The 27439-nt window shown below is 40.8% G+C and overlaps 1 protein-coding gene across 1 annotated transcript in view; it reads left to right on the plus strand.

The window, feature by feature from the left end:
- Positions 1 to 27439, plus strand: part of dnaaf11 (dynein axonemal assembly factor 11) — a 73063-nt gene that overhangs the window by 12103 nt on the left and 33521 nt on the right. The window contains exons 4-7 of the mRNA XM_060823551.1: positions 1131 to 1303; positions 11714 to 11877; positions 15717 to 15908; positions 21922 to 21996. Of these exons, the coding sequence (XP_060679534.1) occupies positions 1131 to 1303; positions 11714 to 11877; positions 15717 to 15908; positions 21922 to 21996 (604 nt within the window). The remainder of the gene's footprint in view (positions 1 to 1130; positions 1304 to 11713; positions 11878 to 15716; positions 15909 to 21921; positions 21997 to 27439) is intronic.

Here is a 27439-nt window from a genome sequence, read left to right on the forward strand (position 1 = left end):
GATTTTCAAGCATTCATCTATTCTCATGTTTGTAGCAATCCTAATGGTCGCATTAAGAAAGATAGCAATGAAAGAGGAGATAAAGACAAAATGTACAAGAGGAAGTGATGAAATGAGTTGGAGAAAAACAAAAATTTGGGAGAGAGATAGAATTGGAAGAGTGAAAGAAGAGCTTGGGGTGAAGGAAAAAAGAAGTGTTTTTTGCACAACTGAGATAATGATATCAACTCTACAGAAATGCAGCTTTCTGAGAATTTTGGCGAATGTCTAAATAAATCTTAAAATAGTAGAAAGTGGCCAGAAAACATAAGAAGTACAGATTGAAGCAACAACTGTATATGCATATACAATTGAATATCAGTTTCATTACAATTTTAACTTTTTAAATTCACCCGTGGGACGTGGGCTTTGGCTGGCCAGCATTTATTGCCCATTCTCAGTTGCCCTTAAGAAAGTGATGGTGAGCTGCAGCCTTGAATCATTGCTATTCATGTGCTATAGGTGGACACACAATGCCATTCGGCAGGGAATTCCAGAATTTTAACTTCGCAATAGTGAAAAAACGGTGATATATTTCTAAGTCAAGATAATGACTGGCTTGGAGGGAAACTTGCAGATGATGGTATTCCCACGTTCCAGTGAATCCCTTTTAAAATTGTTACAGTTTATTGTTAAATCTTTCCTTCTTTTTCTTCTGCCTAATTGAATCACCTCTAGCCTCTTGTGTTTTAATTTTCATCTGTCATAGATCTGCCAGTTTCATGAATCTTTGTCCTTATATGAAGTCTGTTACTATCCCCATCACTGTTTGTGTTTTCAAGTTACATATAATTTTCAAACTTTGGAATTACTCCTTGGATATAGCTCTGATCATGAATATATATCAAAACAAACAATATTTTTATTCATTAATGGGATTTCCTCAATTGCCGTTGAAGTTTTGATGAACCACTTTATTGGACTGCCAGTTTAGGGTAGGTGTACACAAAGTACTGTTAGGGATGTAGTTCTTGGATTTTGATCACATTGTGCATTTATTTTTAACAAACTTCAATTTTATATAATTGAAAACCTTGAAAATGTGCCTGTCATATTCTCCAAATGTGATATTATTTCATCTTCCTTGACAGGTTGTGAGTTTCTGCAGAAACTTGACCTAACAGTTAACTTTGTTGGGGAGCTAACAAGTGTGGAATCGCTCAAACTTAATGTTCACCTACAGGAGCTTTATCTGGTTGGAAACCCCTGCTGTGATTTTGCTGGTTACAGGAAGTTTGTGATTGCTACACTACCACAGCTGAAGGTTGGAAGGTCATTGTCTTTCCGACAAGCCATTCTTGTATTTTTAATTTTGATATATAACATTTTGATTGCTACTTATGATCTGTGCAAAGGATCAAGATTATTTTGCATGCTTCAGGGCCAGATGTGGCTGGAAGTCAACATCCAAAATACATAGGGGTGGTTGGTGCATTTTCCTTCCCAAAAACCCCAAAACATTTGAGAAAGTTCAGTCATTTAAACAATAAAGCAGATGACAATCACCACTGAAAATAGAAATGACACAGTGAGGAGTTGCTCCTTCAATTACAGGCTTTTTTTTCCTTGACTTTGCTGATAGGTTCCCTGAAACTATTATCAATAAATACTGGAAAGAAACAACCTGAAACTAGTGGAGCAGCAAGCAGTTAGTCATGGAGCTGTATAGCATGGAAACAGATCCTTCAGTCCAACTCATCAGTGCTGACCAGATATCCTAAATTACTCTAATCCCATTTTCCAGCATTTGGCCCATATCCCTTTAAACCCTTCCTAATTACATACCCATCCAGATGCCTTTTAAATATTGTAATTGTACCTCCCTCCACCACTTCCTCTGGCAGCTCATTCCATACACACACCACCCTTTCTGTAAAATAGTTGCCCCTTAGGTCCCTTTTATATCTTTCCCCTCTCACCTTAAACCTATGATGGGAAAAAGATCTTTGCTATTCACCAACCTAACATAATCACCACTTATCTTCGCCCACCTATCGCCATCCCACCTACCTTTCCCCTAGTCCACCCCTCTCACCCTATTTATTTCTCAGTCCCCTTCCCATTCCCCAGTCCTGAAGAAGGGTTATGCCTGAAACATTGACCATCTTGCTCCTCAGATGTTGCCTGACCTGCTGTGCTTTATTCAGCACCACACTCATTCCTCAATTTGTGCCTAATATTTTCATATTTAGCCTTCCCCAATTAAGGAGTTACACCCTAGGACTATTCTTATCCTTAACCTTAAGTAACTTAAAACTTAGGAATTATGGTCTCTGTTCCTGAAATGCTTCCCTACTGAAACTTTCATAACCTGACCAGATTCATTCCCCAATACCAGATCTCTTGGAGCCCCTTCCCCAGATTGATTATTTACATATTATTTCAAGAAATCTTCCTGGGTATACGTAGTAATTTCTCCCCTGCTCAAGCCTTTGGCATTATTTGAGTCCCTGTCAATATAGGGGAGGTTAAAATCACCCAGCGCAGCAATCCTATAGTTTTTATACTTTTCCATAATCTGTCCACATTTCTGTTCCTTCCTGTCTTGCTGACTGTTTGGAGACCTGTGGTGGAACCCTGTAGTACAACAATCAAAGTGATTGATTCTTCCTATTACCAATCTCTACCCATATGGCCTCACTGGATGAACTATCCAAGGTGTCCTCCTTTGTATAGCTGTGATATTATATCTTAACAGAAACACAACCCCCTACCTCTTTTACATCCTTCTCTGTCTTGCCGGAAACATCGAAATCCCGGAATGTTAAGTTGCCAATTTTGTCCGTCCCTCAACCAAGGCTGTAATATGTACATCATCACAGTTATGTGGATGAATCCAAGCTCTCAGTTCATTTGCCTTACCTGTCATATTCCTCACATTAAACCAAATATTCAGCCCCACTGTGTTCAGTAACCTCCCCCCATCTGTTCTTCCTCTTAGCCTTACTGGCCTTAGTCTCTAACTCCTCCTTGGTCATTTCATTTGCTCACCTATTGCTCTGGTTCCTGCCCCCTACTACACTAGTTTAAATCTTCCCAAGTGACACTGACAAACTTCCCTGCCAGAATATTGGTGCCCCTCCAGTTCAGGAGCAACCTATCCTTCTTATTGAGGTCACAGCTGCCTTGGAAGATATCCCAACGATCCACATACATGAAGACTTCCCTCCATGTTAGTTCTTTAGCCACATATTTGACTGTACTATCTTCTTCTTCCGAGCCTCATTGGCACATGGCACAGGGAATAATCATGGGATTACAACACTAGAGGTCCTGCTTTTCAACTTACTACTTTACAGAAAACATGGTTAGTAAATTGGCGGATGACAACAAAATTGCTGGTATACTAGACAGTGAAGAAGGTTATCAAAGAGATCTTGATCAATTGGGTCAGTGGGCTGAGTGGCAGCCGATGGATAAATGTAAGGTTTTGCATTGTGATAAAACAAGGACAGGACTTATACAACTATTAGACAAGCCTGGGTAGAGTTGTAGAACGAAGAGATCTAGGGGTTCAGGTACATAATTCTTTGAAATTTATATCACAGAGAGACAGGGTGGTATAGAAGGCATTTAGCACACTTGCCTGCAGATCTTTTGAGTATAAGAGTTAAAGCATCATGTTGAAGTTATACAGGAAGTTGGTGAGGCCTGTTCTGGAGTACTGTGCGCAATTCCAGTTGCCCTACCACTAATTAAATTAGAGAGGGTTCAGAAAGGATTTACCAGGATCTTGCTGGGAACGGAGGGTTAAAGTTATAAAATAGGCTGGAACTTGAGTTTCTCATGGAGTGTAGGAGGTTGAGGAGTGATCTTGTAGAGACTTATAAAATCATGAGGGTCATAGATAAGGTGAGTTGCAAGGCTGTTTTCCTTAGGGTGGGGGAGTTCAAAACTAGGAGACATATTTTTAAGGTGAGGAGAAAGTTTTAAAAAGTACCTGATGGGCAGCATTTTTTACACAGAGTAGTTAGTGTGTGGAATGAACTTCCAGAGGAAATTTGGATGTGGTTAGAGTTGCAACATTTATAAGACATTTGGATAATTACAGGAATAGGAAAGGTTTGGAGGGATATGGGCCAAGCACAGGCAATTGGGACTAGTTTAGTTTAGGAACATGGTCAGCATAGACTCGTTAGACTGAAGGGTCTGTTTTCATGCTGTATGACTCTAACACCCTGATCACACTTTGCAGGACCTCATCACACTTCCTGCCTATGTCATTAGTACCAATCTGTTCCACAACCTTTGGCTGTGCACCCTCCCTTTTAAGAATGTTCTGTGCCCACTCAGACATTCTTAACTTTGGCACCAAGGAGGCAACACACAATCCTGGAGCCTCCTTTGTTACTCCTGCTCTACTGCATTGTGACTCTCTCTGCTATTAAATAGAGTCTGCTGGCAAATTCCTCCTCCCCACTTCCAATAGTATCCAAAACTATTTACATGTTAAAGAGGGGATAGCCAGAGAAGACTCCTGCACTATTTCCTGCCCCTTGTCTTGGTAACCCACCTATCTGCATGGACCTTGGGTGTAACCATGTCTCTTGTCTATAATGCTTTCTGCCTCCTGCATGCTGTTTAGTGTGTATAAATTCCCAGAGTCTGATGAAATGTACCCCAGGCTGCGCTGGGAGGCAAGAAAGCAATTTGGCCCCTGGCAGAATTATTCAATACTTGTCTGGTCACGAATGAAGTTTCAGACAACTCGAAGATAACTAATGGAACCTTTGTTCAGGAAGGGTGGCAGGGTTAGGTCTGGTAATTAAAGCTTCGTTTATCCAAAATCAATGGTAGGGAAATGACTGGAAAATTTCTGTGGGATAGGATTAATCAACACTTGGAAAGGCAGGGATTGATCAGGATAGTCAGCAGAGAGATCTTGACTTTTTGGAAAGGTGCCTAAATATATTGATAAGGGCAGTTGATTGCAGAGGAGATTCACCAGGATATTGCATGGGATGGAAAGTTTCCACTCTGAGGAGAGACTGGATAGGCAGGATTTGTTTTCTTAGAGCAGAGGAAGCTGCAGGGTGATCAGACTGAGGTATTCAAAATTATGAGAGGCATACATTGGGAAGATTGTGAGAAACTTGACCCCATGGCTGACATATCTAAGATCATCGGTCTAAGGTGGGGAGTAACTGTTTAGAGGAGATCTGAGGACACATTGTTTCACTCAGGGTGGTGGAAATATGGAATGAGCTGCCTGGCTGGGTGGTGGAGGCATCATTTAAGAAGCATCTACATGAGGACTTAAAATGCTGTGGACCACATACAGGTAAATGAATTATTTTAGTTTGGTGTTTGTTGGTTGGCATTGAGGTGTGCCAAAGGGCCTGTTTCTATGCTGTTTGATTCAATGTCTATAAAAGAGAAAGGTGGCGTCATAGCTGGTGATTAGAAGCAAGCAGTGCGCAATTAATGTGATTGCTAGGGGGTTGCTATTAGAGTTGCTGTGGATAAAGTTTGGTACTTAGGTGTGGGGGGGCATGGATGTTTGACATCTCCACAGGAGTGGCTTTGTTTTTTTTCCTGCTAGGGCCAGGACTCCCCCCTCACTGGAGCTGACCAATCAAATGTTGGGCACTTTCCTTCCTTCTGCTCTGTTTTGAGCTGTCCTCTCCTGGAATGACAATAAGGATTGAATGAGATAAAAGTGGATGACACAACATTATTGCTGATTCAAGTGGTCGAAAGGTAGTGAGGGGATCCGAGGGAATGAATAGACAGTGCAGACACCATGTAGTTTAGTGGTCTGGAATGCTGGTGGGGGGGGGGAAGGTGGAGGAGAGTGAGTGGGGTAAGTTGTTGCATCAATAGTGAGAGTGACAGAGACTAAACCTTGGTAGAAGTGCAGTAGCAGAAATGGAGTTAGTTTGAGCAGAAACAAGTGTTTGGCATTTACCCTGTCATTGACCTTGTTTCAGCACTCTGGCCATTCCTCCAGACCATGAAGACTACACGAAGTCAGATGGTGACCTCAGACCAAGCTTCCTCTGGTGGTCCTCCTGGAAGAGGACTCCTCTCTTTTGCACCACTGCTCAACCAACACCTTCAGGTCCTTGGCAGTAAATCACATCACCATCATCCATTTCTTTGTAATGTTCAGACTGTGTCCTTGATTAAATGGCTTCAGAATGCTAATGCCCACCCAGATGCAAAGCGGCCTTTCGGATATGATCTAGACAAAAGGCATGCTGGCCTTTTAATGGATATTTGGTGAGTGGTGACTAGTGCATGTTAAAATGGAACTAGAATAGCAGGTAAGGGACACTTTAGGGACAGGAAGTTAATGGGATGCATTTTGTAAGGTACAGTGAGGAGTTTCACTCAATGTTGCAGTAAGAAACTCTCCAAAACACTTGAGCAACTCTTAGTTTGGTTAACAAAAAAGATTCAGCCCTGTGTGAGTGCATTGCATAATAATTGAATTAGTAAGACTGAAAATCAAAAACTGTAACTTGAGGAAATGGTTAATTCAAGCAGTTGTGTATGAAACCTGAGAGAGTCATAGTTGTTCACAGATCTATAGGATTGAATTATTTTGCTAAATCTATGTAACTGTTGAGATTGATAACCTATATAGTTTATTGGCTTTGGTATCAACACTATATTGGCAAAGCAAAAGAGAATGGCAAATGATAAACAGACTGTGATAGGAAAGGATAGATGTATAAATCTAAGCATGAACCAACAGATAAGGCTAGAGGTTACAAAAAATAATAAAAGAGTAAAGCTAAAGGTACTATATCTGAATATATGTTGTATTGGAAACAAAACCAATTACTTACAAGTACAGATACAAATAAATAAATATATATTGGTTTAAAAATAGAAAATGCTGGAGAAACGCAGTAGGTCTGGTAACTTTTGCAAAGAGAAAAACAAAGCTAACATTTTCAAGTCTACAGTGACTTTTTTTCCACAACTGAACAGTCCTATTGGATTCAGCATTAATTTCATTCCACCTACAAATGATGCCAGACCTGCTGAGTATCTCTTGCATTTTGTTTTTATTTTGAATCTCCAACATTCACTGTGCTTTCCTTTTATACAACTACAGTATGGTCGCCATTAGAGCCATGCTTCGGGATAATATGAATTCATTCTCAAATATTGAGAAAGTCAGGAGATTTAGAATAGGAAGAGGTTTTGAGGTTGAGTGAGTTTGTTCAGTTAGTTCGTGACAATATTTGCACACTAGCGAGGGACCAACCAGGTTCAGGAAACCAGGGTGTAGATGGTTTGCATAGATATAAAAAATTAGCAAGACAAGAGTCACTTACGTAAAATCTGCATAGCAGTGTGGAGTACATAGGAAGAAATATGACAGCAAGTCAAAACTGCACGCAATACATAGAGAGATTTTATTCTACAAAAATACTGGAAAATTCATAAAGCAGGGAAGAACTGACATGAGGAGGAGTTCATAAAATTCGCTAGGGATCATTTGTTTTCTGGAATGAACCAAGCAACAGACTATATTAGTTCCGAAGAACAGTGCTATTGGATTCAACGTGAACTATTTCTTTGGCTAAATTAAAAATCACTATAATCTGGTGTTGTGTGATTTTTAACTTTGTACACCCAGTCCAACACCGGCATCTCCAAATCATTTTTTTGGCTGTATGACTGCGCTAAACAGCAAAGCAACATTGAAACACTAAGTTTTTAAAGTCCAAATGAGGGGTCACAGTGCCAAAAGGCAAGGTAGGGATGCTGTGAGCACCTATGTCAGTGCAAAGTGATAGACTATTAAGGGACCAACCTAAACAGTCCTGAGATACAGCCAAGGGAATTGAGCTTGAGCTGGGTGCCAGTCCCTGTCCTCAAAGTGTCTTTGTAGCAGCATTACAGCAAGAGGTTCCCTTATGCTCGAAAGTGCAGTTTTAAAGTGCAGAAGCATACTGTAAGTGAATTGGAGATGTGCCGTGATGATGCAGAGAGGGTGATGCATGTCACTTGCTAACATCTGTGGATTTTGGTACACGTCATCACTTTTAGCGGACTGGACCTTGAAACATTGGAACAAATGGTGAGCTTGCTAGGTACCTGTTCTGACTTTCATGAAACGAATTCTTAGCATCTATTTTCAATCCACTGGGCGAGAGAATGGGAACTGCATATTAATGAGGTGAGATTCAGTAATAATGAGGGTGGTAGTGAATGATAATTCATGTTAATAGACCTCTCACCAATTGACAATGAGAAATTCATCTTCAAATAATGTACTTGGTTAGAAAATGTTGGTTTTTTTATTCTTAACATCGAAAGGGTCTCACTGAACATCTCATCTGACATTTGCAAATTTCATGCCATAGTCCACATCATTCAAGGCCTGGGACAATGCCACATATAGTCTTGTCTAGCTGAAGTGTATATCAGATAATCCCACTGCATCTCCAAGTTTCGGAAAAAGAATTCTCCTCCTTTTCAGCTATATAGCAGTGCCCAACTTAAACTTCCAGTTTATAGTTTAAAAGGAAAATTATGTGGTCCTCAACAATATAAAAACACAAGAGTTTCTAAATGGTTAAAAGATAAAAATATTAACAAAATGAATGATGGCCCCATAGAAATGAGACTGGAGAGTTAATAATAGAAAATAAAGCAAAATCAAATGAATTGAAGAGGTAATTTGCATCAGACTTCACTCTAGCAAATACAAGAATAGAAGGAGGAACTTAAAACAATTACAATCACCAGAAGTGTGATACAGAGTAATTATTGGAGCTGCAGACTGACAGGTGCCTGGATTTCATCCTAGGTTCTCGAAAAATGTGGCTAGTGAAATGGTTGATATGTTATTTTCAAAAAATTGTGGGGAAGGTCCCATTTGACTGCAAATGTAATTCCTTTATTTAAAACTGGAGATTACATCTCCAATGTGTCCTAAATGTAAAATAGAAGTGGGCACTCTCCCACACTGCTTATGGACATGTCATAAGATCCGTAAATACTGGACCAGAGTAGCAAATGCGCTGACAGAAATCTTAGGAGCGGAAATTGGTGTAGATCAAATTTCCTTTTTCTTCAATGAAAATATCTGCAACTGCCTGTGTGGAGTTTGCACATTCTCCCTGTCTGCATGGGTTTCCTCCCACAGTTCAAAGATGTGCAGGTCAGGTGAATTGGCCATGCTAAATTGGCCATAGTGTTAGGTGCATTAGTCAGAGGGAAATGGGTCTGGGTGGGTTATTCTTCAGAGAGTCGGTGTGGACTGGTTGGGCCGAAGGGCCTGTTTCCACGCTGTAGGTAATCTAATCTAATCTAAAAAAAAAACTGGAGATTTTGTGTTTAATTATGTCAGTACACCCCTCAGCAAAACTTCAATCTGCCTGCTCTGAACAAAGAACTGAATGTGTATCAGAATATGGCTCGGCATATAACAAAGATCAGGCATCATTATGTGATAGAGGTAATGTCCCAAAATGATCCCCCCTCATCCCAATCGCCCTGTTTTTGTTTCAGAACCCTAGCATCTGCAGTTTTTTATTTTGTTTTTGTATTTAACTCGTTATCACATCTCTTCCAGGTATGCCCACCTTGAAGTTTTGCTCCTGTCTCTGACAAGATTTTCATTTTAATCTTTCTTTTGCTTCACCACCCTAACTTACTTTCATTTTTGCTCCTGGTGTTTGACAAGGGATCTGCTAAAACTCAGTTCCACAGCCACATTTCATTCCTCAGTGAATGCTCCTGACGTAGAATTTCCTCACATTGATTCCAGTTGAAGTTTCAATCTTCTGTGTCTTTTACCCACCCCACACCCCAGGTCTGATCTGCTGTCTACAAAGCTATCCATTTTCACCTCTCATCCTCCCCATCCATTATCACGTATCCAGCTTTTCTTCATTTCTTTTTCTTCTTCCCTGGCTCATAGTCCCTTTGCCTGTCTAACTTTTCTCTCTGAGCTCCATCTCCCCATTTCTGCTGCCTCCTTCCCCACCCCACCCTTTATTATTAAGATAAATACCACCTTTTTCCCAGATGCTATCATTTCTGAACAAGGGTCATTGGATTTAAATATTAACTCTACTTCTCTATCCCCAGATGCTGCCAGACCAGCAGAGTTTCTCCAGCAATTTTGGGGAATTGTTTTTGTTACAAATGTTCTTTTGTCTGTGGATGTCAAGCATCAAGTAAAGAAAAAAGAACAAAAGTTTCTGGAAAAGCTCAGAAGGCCTGGACGAGAAATCAGGATTAACGTTTCGGGTCCAATGATCCTTCCTCAGAACTCCCAGACGTGGTAGGCTGAAACTTCAACTGGAATCCATGTGAAGTGATTCTGAGTAAGAGGCAGTTCTGAGGAAGGGTCACCAGAGCCAAAGCATTAACTCTAATCTCTCTTCGCAGATGCTGCCAGACCTGCTGAGCTTTCCTGATTTATAGCATCCGCAATTCTTTAGGTTTTTATCAAGTAAAGAGAGCTACTTTGTAATATACAAATACTGTATTATTTCATTTGACATCATTTGAATCCATTTATGTTATCTATCTGGACTTCCAAAAAGCCTTTGATAAGGTGCCTCAGAGGAGGCTGCTGAGTAAGGTGAGGGTCCATGTTCGAGGTGAGCTCTTGCATGGATTGAGGATTGGCTGTCTGATAGAAGGCAGACAGGTTCTTTTTTGGAATGGCAGCCAGTGACAAGTGGTGTCCAGCAGGGTTCAGCTTTGGGGCTGCAGCTGTTCACTTAATATATTAATGATCTGGATGAAGGGACTGGAGGCATTCTGGCGAAGTTTGCCGATGATACAAAGTTAGGTGGACAGGCAGGTAATACTGAGGAGGTGGGGAGGCTGCAGAAAGAGTTAGAAAATTTAGGAGAATGTGAGCAAATGCGAAGTCTTGCACTTTGGAAGAAAGAATACAGGCATGGGCTATTTTCTAAACAGTGAGATAATTCATAAAGCCAAAGTACAAAGGGATCTGGGAATGCTAGTCCAGGATCCTGTACAAGTTAACTTGCAGGCTGAGTCTGTAATGTTGTCATTTATCTCAAGAGGGTTGGAATATAAAAACAGTGATGTGCTTCTAAGACTTTATAATGCTCTGGTTAGGCCTCATTTAGAATACTATGCCCAATTTTGGGCCCCACACCTCAGGAAGGATATGCTGTTTCTGGACCATGTCCAGCGGAGATTCACACGGATGATCCCTGGAATTGTAGGCCTAACATATGATGAATGATTGAGGATCCTGGGATTATATTTTCTAGAGTTTAGAAGAATGAGGGGAGATCTAATAGAAACTTACAAGATAATGCATGGCATAGAAAGGGTGCACACTGGAAAGTTGTTTCCATTAGACGGGGAGACTAGGACACATGGGCATAGCCTTAGAATTAGATGGGGTCAATTTAGAATGGAAAGGAGGGGACATTTCTTGGAGCACAGTGGAGGCCAGGCTGCTAAATGTCTTCAAGGCAGAGATTGATAAATTCTTGATCTTACAAGGAATTACGGGCATTGGGAGAGTGTGGCTAAGCGGAATTGAAATGCCCATCAGCCATGATTAAATGGCGGAGTGGACTCGATGGGTCAAATGGTCTTACTTCCACTCCTATGTCTTATGGTCTAAACCTGTTGATCTTATGTATTATAGTAGCATGAATCCTAACTCAAATTTTGATCTATGATCATTTTGCTCTTGTTTCTACTTGATCTACAGTGGTTAGATGGAAAAGAAATCACTCGTTCCGAATGGATTCAGGCACTGCAGGAATATCCAATAGTGCGACAACAAGTTGTAGAGCAACAGCAGGCTTATATCTTGAAACGTACCAAGGAGAAAGAAACAGTGCAGAAGAACCTAAAAGATAAAGAGAATAACAAGTAAGTTGGGGGAAAAAAATTCTCACTTTGGTGCTATACTGATACCAGTAGGATCATATGTGTGAAACAGTACTGTGACAGCATTTTTATGAAAAGGGTGTGTTTTTTCTGTTTATTTGAAAGTGTAGTACTTAGTACTGTATTATAGAATCATTTAGCACCAAGGCAATAAGATAGATGTAGATTTTAGTGCCAAAGAGAACTCAAATACAGAAATAGGGCACGAGTGAAGTAAGATGAGCCTGGTAGCTTGAGCTGAGGTAGAACAAGTGTTAAAAGTCAAGATACAGAAAAGGCAGGGATATTGTGAGCATGCAGATAAACTCAAGGTGAGTAAACACAAAGAAAGCAAGTGGGACCAGCTTTGAAATGCAGATTTATGAGATGGTTGCCTGTTCCTGTGCACAGTGTCCTTGCAGCTGACCATGAGATATAGGAGCTAAGTATGTAGGTTTGCTCGCTGAGGTTGAAGGTTTGTTTTCAGACATTTCGTCACCATACTAGGTAACATATCAGTGAGAGTCTCCAGTGAGGCACTGGTGGTATATCCTGCCTCTCTATTTAGAGGTCTTGGTTTCTTAAGGTGGGTGATGCCATTTCTGTTTCTTTTTTTCAAGGAAGGGTAGATGGGATCTAAGTCGATGTGTTTATTGATGGAGTTCTAGTTAGAATCCCATGCCTCTAAGAATTCTCGTGCATTTCTTTATTTTGCCTGTCCAAGGATGTGTGTGTGTTGTCCCAGTCAAAGTGGTGTCCTTCTTTGTCTGTATGTATAGAAACTAGTGATTGTGGGTCATGCCTTTTGGTGGCCAATTGGTGTTCATGTATCCTGCTGGCAAGTTTCCTGCTAGATTGTCCAAAGTAGTGTTTTTTTTTTACAGTTTTTGCATGGTACCTTGTAAATGACATCCATTAGATAATACTACCAGCAAAACTAACAGGGAGGGGGGACCAAGGTGTAGTCTCGGTAGCTATGGGAGCCGGTGGGTTTCATATACATATCTGTGTTGAATCGGTCACCGGAGATGGAGAGGAAGAGGAGGGAGATGTCCAAGATGGTCCAGGTGTATTTAAGATCAGGGTGGAACATGTTAGTGAAGTTGATGAACTGTTCAACCTCCTTGTGGGAGCATGAGGTGGCACTGATACAGTCATCAATGTAGCAGAGGACAAAGTGGGGGATAATGCTGGTATAACTACGGAGGATGGACTGTTCCGTATCCTATGAGCAGGTAGGCATAGCTGGAGCCCCTGCAGGTTTCCATGGCTACCCTTTTGGTCTGGAGGGAGAGGGGAGGATTTGAAAGAGAAGTTGTTGAGGGTGAGGACCAGTTCTGCCAATTGAATGAGTATGTCAGTGAAGGGATACTGGTTGGGACAGTGGGAGAGGAAGAAATAGAGAACCTGGAGGCCTTTGCCATGGCAGATGGACATGTAAAAGAACTGAATATTCAAGGTGAAGATGAGGCATTCGGGGCTGGCGAAACAAAAGTTATGGAGGAGGTGGAGGGCATGGGTGATGACCTGAATGTATGTGGGGAGTTCATGGACCAAGGGACACAGGACTTGTCAGGATGTGAGGAGATAAGTTTGGTGGGGCAGGGGCAGGGGTAGTCAGGTTTGTGGGTTTTTGGTAAGAGATAGAACTGGGCAATGTGGCCTCTAGCTTCAGCGGTGTATAGGTCAGTGCAACAAACTACTACTACGCCTCCTTTGTCTGCTGGTTTAATGGTGAGGTTGAAGTTGGAGCAGAGGAAGTGAAGGGCTGCGTTTTATGAGGGTGGGAGTTTGGACCGGATGAGAGAGGGGGACAGGTTGAAGCAGTCAATGGCGATGAAGAGGTCGAGGCCAGAATGGGGTGTCCAAGTGGATGGAGTATGTTGGAGGGGTCTTCAGAGGGTGGGTGGCAGTCACAATTGAAAAATTAAGAACTGAGGCAGCAGAAGAAAAATTTGATGTCGCAACACGTATGGAATTCATTGACCCAGGAGGGTAGTGAGATGAAGGTGAGACCTTTCCTCTTCAGTGAGAGGAAGTCCGGGGCGATGGTAAAAACCCAGCAGGGCCGGGGCCTGGTGAAGAGCTGAAGCTAGGAGTCGAGATGGAGCATGTCTTTGAATTGTAAAATCTTAGTGACAACCGAGGTCAGGGTAATTAGCCTATAGTTTCCTGTCTCTGCCTCCCTCCCTTCTTAAACAGATATGTTACATTAACTGTTTTCCAGACCTCTGGGCTCCCCCCGACTGCTTTATCCTGCCAGGAGAAAGGGAGGACTGCAGATGCTGGAGATAGAGTCGAAATGGGTGGTACTGGAAAAGCACAGCAGGTCAGGCAGAATCCGATGAGAAGAGTGAACAGTTTGGGCGTAAGCCCTTCATCAGGAATGTGGATGTTGGGAAGGGGACTGAGACAAAAATAGGAGGGTGGGTTTTGGGAGGGTGGAAGGTAGCTGGGAAGGTGATAGGTAGACGCAGGTGGGGAGGTGATAGTGATAGGTCAGAGAGGAGGATGGAGCAGAAAAGTGGGAAGGAAGATGGACAGGAAAATAGATGAGTTCAAGAGGTCAATGCTGAGTTGGAGGGTTGGAGTTGGGATGAGATGGGGGAGGGGAGATTAGACAACTAATCAAGTCGATGTTGATGCCCTGTAGATTTGCACAGTGCCAACACAATGTTTTGCTGGTAGATGGAGTGATTGTTTTGTATAGTGGATGTGTGTCAGTTAGGAGAAGTATTTTGTTTGGATGTGTGTCTTGTTGCTGTTGGACAACCTTGGGGAAGTCAGGGTGTGAGTTACTTTCTGCTGAATTTGCAGTTACTAATCTGCTGTTGTTGTGAGCATGATATGTTTCTGGGTTAATGGCAATCCCCTAAATGATGGGGGGATTCAGGGTGGGGGGGGGTGGAATGTGTGTGGGCAAGCAGTCCACCCCCTTCCTCTACCCATTGCTTTAACATCCATTCACAAGATTTTTTTCCTCCAAGTATAAAAATGATTTTCAAAGTCAAACCATGGCTTATTGGTCAGAGTATTGAGTACATGATTTGAGAGGCCATGTTGCAGCTGTAAAGGACATTGGTTCGGCCACTGTTGGAATATTGCGTGCAATTCTGGTCTCCTTCCTATCGGAAAGATGTTGTGAAACTTGAAAGAGTTCAGAAAAGATTTACAAGGATGTTGCCAGGGTTGGAGGATTTGAGCCACAGGAGAGACTGAACAGGCTGGGGCTGTTTTTCCTGGAGCATCGGAGACTGAGGGGTGACCTTATAGAGGTTAACAAAATTATGAGGGGATGGATATGGTAAATAGACAAAGTCTTTTCCCTGGGGTCGGGGAGTCCAATATCTAGAGGGCATAGATTTAGAGTGAGAGGGGAAAGATATATAAGAGACCTAAGGGGCAATCTTTTCACGCAGAGGGTGGTATGTGATGGAATGAGCTGCCAGAGGAAGTGGTGGAAGCTGGTTACAATTGCAACATTTAAGATGCATTTGGATGGGTATATGAATAGGAAGGATTTGGAGGGATATGGGCCGGGTGCTGGCAGGTGGGACTAGATTGGGTTGGGATATCTGGTCGGCATGGACGGGTTGGACCGAAGGGTCTGTTTCCATGCTGTACATCTCTATGACTCCATAACAGTGCTTTAAATTCCTGATTGACTTTGAATAGCCTGTATCACCAGTAACTTTTCTGTTCAAATGCCAGATTATTAGACTATAGTCAAATGTCCATATTTTATCAACAAAACAATATGTAAATTGATGGTTTCAAATGTTCTTATTTTTGAAGTCTCTTTTGGTGTTGATTCATTGTCTCCCATTTCCCTTTTTGGTTAGACCTGACCCTGGGCAGAAAACCGAGAACAAGAAATATAACACTACTGACAAAGAGGATAAAGGAGAAAAGAATATAGATGAAGATGAAATGAACAGAAAATTTTGGAACGAACCTACAGAGTACACTCCAGAATCTAGGTTGGAGGTCCATAGACATATTGAGAAGATGCGGAAGCTGAAAGACAAGGACAAGTAACATTATAATTAATAAACATATTTTTATTTCAAATAGTTATTCCAGTTCTTAATTTATGGTGCTTTATCCAAGATTTTAGAAATAGATTTGAACATATTTTTTCTGAAATCTGTTATTTCAAAAATCACTAGAATATTTTAATTTCCATATGTCTACCTGATCCGAAAGTGATTGTCTTTCATTAACTGGAGTAAAATCAGCTCACTAGGGCACAGGGAGGATGTAAAGGTCAGAAAGTTCCTTGGTGAATTCTGTTTTTAGTTTTCTTTTGAAGAAATCCAAATATTTTGGGACAATTTGTGGATGGTCCAATTAGAGGATAGGCCATACTGGAACTTGTATTGGCTAATGAACCTGACCAGGTGACTGACCTTGCAGTGGGAGCGCATTTTGGAAACAGTGATCACAATTCCTTAAACTTTAAGATAACTATGAATAAAGATAAGTCAGACTCTTGTGGGAGGGTACTAAATTGGAGGAGGGAAAGTTACGTCGGAGCTAGGGAGTATTAATCCAGAGAAGCTGCTATCAGGCATTGCCACATATGATATGTGGAAGTTGTTTAAAGTCCAACTGATCAAAATTCAGGACCAGCATGTCCTGAAGGAGGAAGGACAAGGAAAGCAAGGTAAGGGACCCTTGAATAACAAGAAAGATTGTGAATTTAATTGAAAGAAAAGAAACACATTTAAGGTTTAGGAAGCTAAAATTGGATAAGGCCCTTGAGGAATATGAAGAAAGCAGAACAGAACTGAAGCAGGGAATTAGGAGAGCAAGAAGGTGGCCATGAAATGACCTTGGCAGGTAGGGTTAAAGAGAATCTCAAAGCATTCTACACATATATTAAAAACAAGAGGATAATGAAGGTGAAGTTAGGACAAATACATGGATAGGAAAGGTTTAGACTTCAAAATGTAAGTCCTCTAAACAATATTAAATGCAAAGCATCTTCATCATATTGTAGAACAATAGGGATATCAGACGCTGGAGCAGGAGTCAGGTATGACTGTACTCAAAGAAAAAGGAGGCAATTTGTGCTTTGAGGCAGAGGATGTGGGCAGGATTCAAATGAGTACTTTGCATCAGTATTCACCCATGGAAAGGATATGGAAGATAGTTTGATTTGATTTATTGTTATGATGTACCTAAGTACAGTGAAAAGTTTCTATTTGCATGCAGAACAGGCGCATCATAATGTACAAGGACAAATAGATCATAGGGTGTTTAGACAGAGTGAGTCATACAAGTTTGCATCTGTGCAAGAGATGCACAAAAGCACAACATTAGATTTGAAATTAGAAAGGTCCATTCAACAGATTAATAACTGGGGAAGATGCTATTCTTCAATCTGTTGATACGTGTGTTTAAGCTTCTGTATCTTATGCCTGATGGAGAAGGATGGAAAAGACTATAACTGGGAGGGGTCTTTGGTGATACTGGATGCCTTTCTGTGGCAGTGGGAAGTGTAAGTAAGAGTCCATGGATGACAGGTTAGCTTCCATGATGGTCTGGGCTATGTTCACAACTTTCAGTAGTTTCTTATGGTCTTGGGCAGAGCAGTTGCCATACGAAGCTATGATGCACTCCGATAGTATTTTCCGTGGTGCATCTGTAAAAGTTGTTGAGGATCCTAATGATATACCGAATTTCCTTAGCCTCCTGAGGAAGAAGGCCCTCCTTACTGTAGCATGTTCTTGAGAGGACCAGAACAGATTGTTGGTTATCGTCACTCCCAGAAACTTGATGCTCTCAATCCTCTCTACCTCATCTCCATTGATGTATATAGGGGCATGTTCTCTTCCTTTCTTCCTGAAGTCGATGATCAGTTCTTTAATTTTTCTGACATTGAGGGAGAGATTGTTACTTTTGCATCATGACACCAAGCATTCTATCTCCTTCCTATAATCTGACTCGTCATTGTTTGATATCCAACCTACAGCAGTGGTGTCGTCTGTGATTTTGTAGGTGGCGTTCACGTGAAATTTGGTGTCACGGTCTTGAGTGTACGGGGATTACAGTGGAGGGGCTGAGTACCCATCCTTGCAGGGTGCTGTTGTTGAAGATTATCGTGGAGGAGGTGCTGTTGTCTATCTTCACTAATTGTAATCTGTGGGTCAGGAAGCTGAGGTTCCAGTTACAGAAGCAGATAGAAGTGAGGACTGCAGATGCTGGAGATTAGAGTCAAGATTAGAGTGGTGCTGGAAAAGCACAGCAGGTCAGGCAGCATCCAAGGAGCAAGAAAATTGACATTTTGGGCAAAAGTCCTTCATCAGGAATGCCATTGCAGAAGGCAGAGTCACAACCTAGGTTTCTGAGTTTGGAGATTCATTTGATTGGGATTATAGTGTTGAATACTATACTCAATAAGTAGAAGCCTGACATAGGTATCCTTATTAGGATAGTGAGCCTAGTGTGGAGAATGCTAAATTGCTAGGGCATTTTGAGTACAACAAAGAAGTAGTGTTGGATCTCTTGAAGAGTATTAAGATGGATAAGTCCCCAGGGCCTGATTATATCTACTCTAGGTTATTGAGAGAGGCAAGAGAGGAGATTGCTGGGACCTTGACCAAGTTCATTGTATACTTGCTAGGAGACTGTTCCTCTGTTCAAGAAGGGAAATAGGGATAATCCAGTAAACTGTAGATTAGGGAGTCTCATATCACTGGTTGGGAAGCTATTGGAGAGAATTCCTGATGAAGAGCTTATGCCCGAAACGTCGAATTTCCTATTCCTTGGATGCTGCCTAACCTGCTGTGCTTTAACCAGCAACACATTTTCAGCTGTGATCTCCAGCATCTGCAGACCTCATTTTTTACCCTATTGGAGAGAATTGTTAGGGATAGAATTTACACGCATTTGGAAAAGCATGACATAATTAGGGACAGTCAGCATGGCTTTCTGCAGGGCAACTCATGTCTTACTAACCTGATTGAATTTTTTGAGGCGGTGACGAAGGTGATTAATGAGAGTGGAGCAGTGGACGTTGTCTACATGTATTTTAGTAAGGTTTTCAAAAAGTAGGTAGGCTTATCCAGAAGATTAAGTTGCATGAGATGCACGGTGACTTGGCTGCATGGATTCAGAATTGGCATGTTCATCAAAGGTGGAAGGTAGTGGTAGAAGGGTGTTTTTTCAGCCTGGAGGTCTGTGACTAATGGTATTCTGCAGGGATCCAGATTGGGATCTTCGCTGTTTGTGATATATATAAATGACTTGGATGAAAACGTAGATGGATGGGTTACTAAGTTTGCAGGCAATACAAAGATCGGTGGGGTTATGGATAGTCTCGAAGGTTTGTCAAAGGATACTTTGGAATTTAGATCAGCTGAACTTATGGACGGAGAAATGGCATTTAACAGGGTTTAATCGAGGTAAGTGAGGTCCTGAATATGCAAGGAATGGAAGGATATGAACTAAAGGCAGACAAAAAGTATTAGTTAGATTGGCGTCATGTTTAGCACAGCATCATGAGCCGAAGGGCCCGTTCCTGTACTGTACAGTTCTGTGTCCTATCTATCTTTCTGACCTTTTTTTGTAACTTTGTTTCTGAATCTTAAGGAGAACCACATTTTCTTTACGAACTATCCTTTTTCAAATGTTTTGTTTTCATGAATGCTTCTTAAAAGCATTTACTCCATCTCGATTGGAAGTTCATCGTTAGCTTATATGTTTACCTATCCTATTTTAGAACCAGAGAAAACTTTTCATTATTCAAACACACTACTGACATTTAAATTATGTTTTCATATCTTTTTGTATCTTTTTCCCAACTATATTTGTGGTTGTTGAATACTTTTCAACAAAACTTGTTAATTTGGAGGTGGCAGTGGGATTATTTAGTCATTGCCATTCCCAGATATTTTTCTATGTTGTTATGTCTGCATGAGATTACTGAAGCATCCTCCCAGTATAAATAAATACTGTTTATCCAAGATTGACGCAGTTGCATAAAATATTTTTTAGAATTAGGCAGCCAATCATTAAACAATATTGCATTGTAGTCACTTGTTTCTGCTATTAAGTGAATGTTTACATGAATAGTTTCATACCAGAAGCAGTATCTATTATTGTAACAATTTTATTATGGTGTACATAATAACTTCAGAACACTAATAATGCAGACTCTATCAAATAATTTAAATGATTATCTGTCTTTAATATTGTTTAAAACCTCAATATATACTTTTGGAACTGATTTTGAAAAAGGTAATCTGTAAAATTTTGTTATAGTTCCATAAGAAATTGTACTATGAGATAGAATAGTGAACCCCACCCCGGCCCATTACTTCCCATGTTGCAATAGCTGATCAATGTAGCATTAGTTGATAATGGAGAAATTATTATTGGACTCATGCTTGATTTTTAAGAAAAATCAGCCAGGCTTTAAGGTGTTAATTCCTGTCTAATTGCCTTTTAAGAAAGCGCATTTGTATAATTATTTGAGTATTTGATAGAGTTTACTAAATTATTTGCCAACACTTAGAGTCATAGAGATGACTCTATGAACATGGAAACAGACCCTTCGGTCCAACTTGTCCATGCCAACCTGATATCCCAACCTAATCTAGTCCCGCTTGCCAACACCGGCCCTATATCCCTCCAAACCCTTCCTATTCACACACCCATCCTGATGCCTTTTAAATGTTGTAATTGCACTAGTCTCCACCACTTCCTCTGGCAGCTCATTCCATACACATACCACCATCTGCGTGAAAAAGTTGCCCCTTAGGTCTCTTTTATATCTTTCCCCTCTCACCTTAAACCTATGCCCTCCAGTTCTGGATTTCCCCACCCCAGGGAAAAGACTTTGTTTATTTATCCTATCCATGCCCCTCATGATTTTATAAACCTCTATAAGGTCACCCTCCGCCTCCGACGTTCCAGGGAAAACAGCCCCAATCTATTCAACCCCTCCCTATAGCTCAAATCCTCCAACTCTGGCAATATCCTTGTAAATCTTTTCTGAACCCTTTCAAGTTTCACAACATCCTTCCAATAGGATGGAGACCAGAATTGCACACAACATTCTAAAAGTGGCTGAACAAATGTCTTGTACAGCTGCAACATGCCCTCCCAACTCCTATACTCAGTGCTCTGACCAATAAAGGAAAGCATGCCAAATGCCTTCTTCACAATCCTATCTACCTGCGACTCTACTTTCAAGGGGCTATGAATCTGAACTCCAAGGTATTTTTTGTTCAGCAGCACTCCTTAGGACCTTACCATTAAGTTTATAAGTTCTGCTATTGAGTTAGGGGTTATAGATTTGCAAGCCACTGTGGAGACCTGAACACACAAACAGGCTGACCCACTCTCTGCAATACTGTGGCATCATCCGAGGTGCCATCTTCCAGTTGTGACATTAGTCAAAAGCCCTGTTTGCTGTCACAGATGGATGTAAAAGATCATGTGGCACAATTTGAAGAATATTTCAAGAATTCTCCTTGGTAATCTGGCAAATACTTATCCCTCAATCAACGTTTTAATTTATTGAATTAATTTGAGATTATTCTCAATGTTCGTTGTGGAATTTTGCTGTGTGTAAATTGGCTCTTTTGTTTTCGAAATTACAACAGTGATTATATGGACTGAACCACCACTTCCTCAAGTCCAGTTAGGGAAAGATAATAAATGCTGGCTTTGTCAAAAAGGCCCACATTCAAAATTAAACAAAAAACCCAAATGCTCATCCATAAGGCTGAAGTGATGAAAGCATCCCTAGTTATATAGCTGCAATAGGCTGTGACTTCAGATGTAACAGTGTGATTGTTCTGCAACTATTTGTGGAATTACGATTTTCTTTCACATTTCCTTTTGTTGTGTACTGTTCCTGGAAATGAATTAACATCTCCGTGAGGTATAGACTGTCAGCTCCTGTAAAATAGTGCACATTTGTCTGAAAGAGAAGAAATCAGTGACTAAAGTCTATGTTCTGGAATTTAAAAATAAATGTTAAATTTTTGCTTATTTAATTATATGTAAGCACTTCTTTTGAATTTATTGTTGCAGAAATCAAGGTAAACAAAAGCCACAGCGAATACACATCACCTCTGAGGGACGGGTCCTGAATGTTAATGAACCCAAGTATGTAACTTGATCATTCTTCTGCTACAACATAGATTATATATCTGACATAATTAAAAGCAATCTTAAAATTATGTAGACATTAGAAACTCATTCTGCAATTCTTTTTTCATTTACTGTTGTAATTCAATTTAGCTGTCAACCTGCTGGATAGATAGCTTGAAGCCTTAGGAAGGCAATCCATTTGTTTTCATTCTGAGGCAGACAGGCAGAGTAGACATTACTATGAATGGAAACAAATTTCTCCTCTTATTTTATGCAAGGAAAGTTTCAGATTTTAAAAGGCAAGGTTTTTTAAAATATTTTATAATTGTCAGATGTTTTTTGATTCAAAGAGTTTTTAGCAGTTCTTCACAACTGGTTCTCAAAATTAAAGCTCATGGGATAAAAAGGGCTGTCGCAAAATAGATGAAAATTTGTTTTGGTAGTGTAGTGGTTATCATGTTAACTTGGCCTCATTCCTGATGAAGGGCTTTTGCCTGAAATGTCGATTTTCCATGCTCGTCGGATGCTGCCTGACCTGCTGTGCTTTTCCAGCACTACTCTAATCTAGACACGAAAGGTGTCCAGTTCGAAACCAGGCAGAAACCGCCTTGTTCCAGGCAGATGAGTTGGGTGACATGGTGGCTGAGTGGTTAGCATGGCTGTCTCACAGTGCCAGGGACCCAGGTTTGATACCAACCTTGGGTAACTGTCTGTGTGGAGTTTGAACATTCTCCCTGTGTCTGTGTGGGTTTCTAGTTTCCTCCCACATTCCAAAGATGTGCAGGTTAAGTGAATTGGCCATGCTAAATTGTCTATCGTGTTCAGGGATTGTGGGTCTGGTGTAAGTATAGGGTAATAGGGTAGGGAAATGGGTCTGGTGGGTTACTCTTCAGAGGGTCGGTGTGGATGTGTTGGGCCTAAAGGCCTGTTTCTACATTTTAGGGATTCTATGATTCTTCAAGGATCCATAATTAACCCTGCTGTTTCAACATAAATTAATCATTTAGAATTGTGGGCACAATTTTGAAAAGTGCCACTATTTGGAGATACAATATACATAGTAATGTTAACAGACCTCGAAGTAATGCATTTTAGTTGGGAAAATAAAGAGCGACAATATACAGAATATGGAAAAATGTTAAAGACAATGCAAGATATAGACCAGGTGGGATTCATGTTCAAATTTCAGAAGTTGCAGGGTTAAGTTAAAGTAATCCATTAAGCAAATTGGATGTATGTGCTTTATAAATGAAAGCATGAATATAACTCCAGTTAAATTTGTAAAACACAAGTTTGACCTTAGCTGGAATAGAATGGTAGTTCTGGGCAGTGTTCTTTAGGAAAAATGTGAAAGCTTTAAAAGGGAGATTTTTTTACAAGAGTTATTCCTGGAATGAGGGGTTACAGTTATATGGATTAGCTGGAAAAGCTAGAGTAGTTCTTCTTAGAGCAGAGCATGATAAAGCAGATGATGAAGGTATTTGAAGTGTGATCGCCAAGTGACTACCACCAATGGTCATACCTGAACCCGTATTGTGTGGTGTCTCACTAGCAAGTGCTGCAATGACGGTTTGGATTGTCTGATTATTTCTACACTATTGTTGCTTTGGAAATCCTTGCTTACACTCTCTTTAAATTAAAATGTCTATCGAGTGTGATTTCACCCATTGATTTAACCTGTCCAATTACAAAAGATGCCACTTACTCATTTGTTAATTGCTTCAGTCTTCCTACTCCTTTATTAGCTTAACACTCTAATTTTAGTGCCTGGCTAAATGGAGACATGGAGAAAGTGAGTACTGCAGATGCTGGAGATCAGAGTCGAGAATGTGGTGCTGGAATAGTCCCAGATGACTGGAGGGTGGCAAATATTATTCCCTTATTCAAGAAAAGGAATAGGGGTAACCCCGGAAATTACAGACCAGTCTCATATCAGTGGTGGGCAAATTATTGGAGAGGATTCTGAGAGACAGCGTTTATGATTATTTGAAAAAGCATAAAGTTTAAAATCGCACAACACCAGGTTATTATCCCTCACTACCCACACAGAAGAGCGAGAAGGCGGCATGAAAAAGCCTTGGCAGGTGGGTTTGAGGAAAACCACAAAGCGTTCTACACTTATGTGAGGAAGAAGAGGATGGCCAGAGTGAGGGTAGGGCCAGTCAGGGATAGTGGAGGGAACTTGTGTGTGGAGATGGAGGATGTTGGGGAAGTCCTTAATAAATAGTTTGCTTCAGTATTCACTACTGAGAGGAACTTCGTCATTTGTGAGGACAGCATGAAAGAGGCTGATATGCTCAAACAAGTTGATGTTAAGAAGGAGGATGTGCTAGAAATTTTGAAAAATATGAGGATAGATAGGTCCCCTGGGCCAGATAGGATATACTGAAAGAGATTGCTGTGCCTTTGGCGATGACCTTTGTGACCTCACCATCCACTGGAGTAGTACCAGATGACTGGAGGGTGGCAAATGTTATTCCCTTATTCAAGAAAGGGAATAGGGGTAACCCTGGAAATTACAGACCAGTCAGTCTTATATCAGTGGTGGGCAAATTTTTGGAGAGGATTCTGAGGGACAGCATTTATGATTATTTGGAAAAGCAAAAGTTTAAAATCACACAACACCAGGTTATAGTCCAAAAGGTTTAATTGGAAGCACTAGCTTTTGAAGCACTGCTCCTTCATCAGGTGGTTGTGGAGGTTAAGATCATACTCACAGAATTCATGGCCAAAGGAGTCCAGAGTGAAGGAGATGACATACAATAAACAATCTTTGATTAAAACTTTCATCTTTTATAATGGGATATGCTGGTTTCTGTTCTTTGAAATATAAATCCCAGAACTTCCCCAAATTACACTCTCAAGACATTCTCCACAATCACCAGATGAAGGAGCAGCGCTCTGAAAGCTAGTGCCCCCCAAAAAACCTGTTGAACTATAACCTGGTGGTGTGTGACCCCTCACGTCTCAAGATAGGTCTGATTTTGAGATGCCAGTGTTGGACTGGAGTGTACAAAGTTAAAAATCACAAAACACCAGGCCATAGTCCAACAGGCCCAATTGGAAGCACTAAACCTTGGAGCTAGGATTTGACAGGACATTGACAGGATGCAGAGCTGGGGTTGGGCAGAGACGTAGCAGATGGGGTTCAACTGGAAAAGTGTGTGAATGGCCAAATTTGAATGCAGATTACAAGGTCAAAGGCAGGATTCTTGGTAGTGTGGAGCAACAGAGGGATCTCAGGGTCCATATACATAGAATCCTCAAAATTGTCACCCAAGTTGAGAGGGTTGTTAAGCCAGCATACAGTATGGTTTCTTTCAATTAGCAGGGGATTGAGTTTAAGAGCCACAAGGTTATGCTGCAGCTCTATAAGGCCCTGGTTAGATCACACTTGGAATATTGTGTTCAGTTCCGGTTGCCTAATTACAAGAAGGATGTGGAAGCTTTAGAGAGGACGTAGAGGACATTTACCAGGATGCTGCTGCCTAGACTGGAGGGCATGTCTAATGAAGAAAGCTTGAAGGAGCTAGGGTTTTTCTCATTGGAACAAAGAAAGATGAGAGACAACGTGACAGAAGTGTACAAGGTGATGAAAGGCATAGAGAGAGTGGATAGCCAGAGACTTTTTCCCAGGGTGGAAATGGCTATCATGCAGGGACATAATTTTAAGATGATTGAAGGAAGATTTAGGAGAGACGTCACAGGTTGGCTCTTTACACAGAGAGTGGTGAATATGTAGAATGCACTGCCAGTAATGATAGCAAAGTCAGATATATTAGGGACATGTAAGGCACACCTTGGATAGGCACATGGATGATAGTAAATTGAAGGGTATGTAGGTTAGTTTGATCTTAATGGATCAGCACAATATTGTGATCCAAAGGGCTCGTACTATTCTAACGCCATACAACTGAGTCACCAAAGTGATGAGGTGTGGCCACTTCTTTTAAGACTGTAGAATGAAGTCCATCAGGACCTGGACTCCTGTTTGCCCACTGCCCCAACAGATTACTCAGTGCCTCTCCTTGATGGTGATTTTCCTGAGTTTTCCCTCTATTTCCTATTTCTGATTTATTGCTGCATCAGAGATGTTACTTGTATCCTCTATAGTGAAGAGTAATGGAAAATGCCTGTTCATTTCATCTGTCATTTCCTTGTTTTCCATTATTAATTCTCTAATCTCACTTTCTAGAGGACCAACACCCACTTTGTTAAGTAAAGAAGTATGGAAGCTCTTACTATCTGTTATATTTCTAGCTAGTTTTCTTGCATCTAATTTTTCTTTCTTTATGAATTTTTGGTAACTTTTAACTATTTTAACTGTCTAATCTTCTGATCTCCAAAATTGGCTACTTTTCTATGCTCCTAAGACAGAACCCTGTCTGATTCACATAATGACAAACTAGTTTCAACTGATTCTTAATTAAGCTGTTCCTTCATTGGAAGTCTTTTTAAAACTCTGCTGGCAACTGGCTAAGAACTACATAAAGTGTAGATTTCACTCTTCACAATCATAACTGTCAGTGGGCTCCCTTGAGAAGCTCATATATAAAAACAGCATTTCCCTATTGAGATATATGAAGTTAAAAATCACACAACACTAGGTTATAGTCCAACAGGTTTATTTGGAAGTACAAGCTTTCAGAGTGCTTCTCCTTTGTTAGGTACCTATCTGACAAAAGAACAGCGCTCCGAAAGCTTGTACTTCCAAATAAACCTGTTGGACTATAACCTGGTATTGTGATTTTTAGCTTTATTTCACCCCAGTGCAACACCAACACCTCCACATCAGAGGTATATGAAATTATCTCTCACTCATAAGCTAAATGTAAGGGCTAAAGAGGGGTGTGTTAATGCAGCCCTGGTCTTACCACTTTCTCTTTATGCTGCCTTTCAGTTTAGTGTCCTCCACCTTAATCTGAAATGTCTTCTCAAAGTTAGTCTTCAAAGATATCTGGCATATCAAGCTGTCAGCAGTCAAAAACTTGATTATTTATGAGAGATGAGCAATGCTTGGCGAATATAACTTCTTTCAGTCTTGAGATGTATAAAAAGGCTTCTCATCTCTTAGATGGGTGTGACTTACACAGGTCGTATGGTGACAATAATACTGCAGCAGATGTTGTAGCAGTGCAACTGAAAATATATTGACGAAAGTGGTGACTTATTTATAGTGAAGTAGCACCACTACCACCTAGGTAGCTCAGTATGCTTTTCTTATCTACTCCATCTAGCTACTTCTAGTTACATGCCTGCCTTCTGTAGCTGATGTGTGGGGATCTTCTGTGTCTATTCCTTTTGACTTGGAAGACTTAGGCAGTTGTACTACGATATCTTTTCAGGTGTCTACAGTGCCCATTGGCAATCCAGAGATGTGTAGGTTAGGTGAATTGGCCATGCTAAATTGCCCACAGTGTTCAGGGATGCATAGGTTAGGTACATTAGTCAGGGATAA

The sequence above is a fragment of the Hemiscyllium ocellatum genome, chromosome 4, assembly GCF_020745735.1.
Source record: "Hemiscyllium ocellatum isolate sHemOce1 chromosome 4, sHemOce1.pat.X.cur, whole genome shotgun sequence".
Taxonomy (NCBI): domain Eukaryota; kingdom Metazoa; phylum Chordata; class Chondrichthyes; order Orectolobiformes; family Hemiscylliidae; genus Hemiscyllium; species Hemiscyllium ocellatum.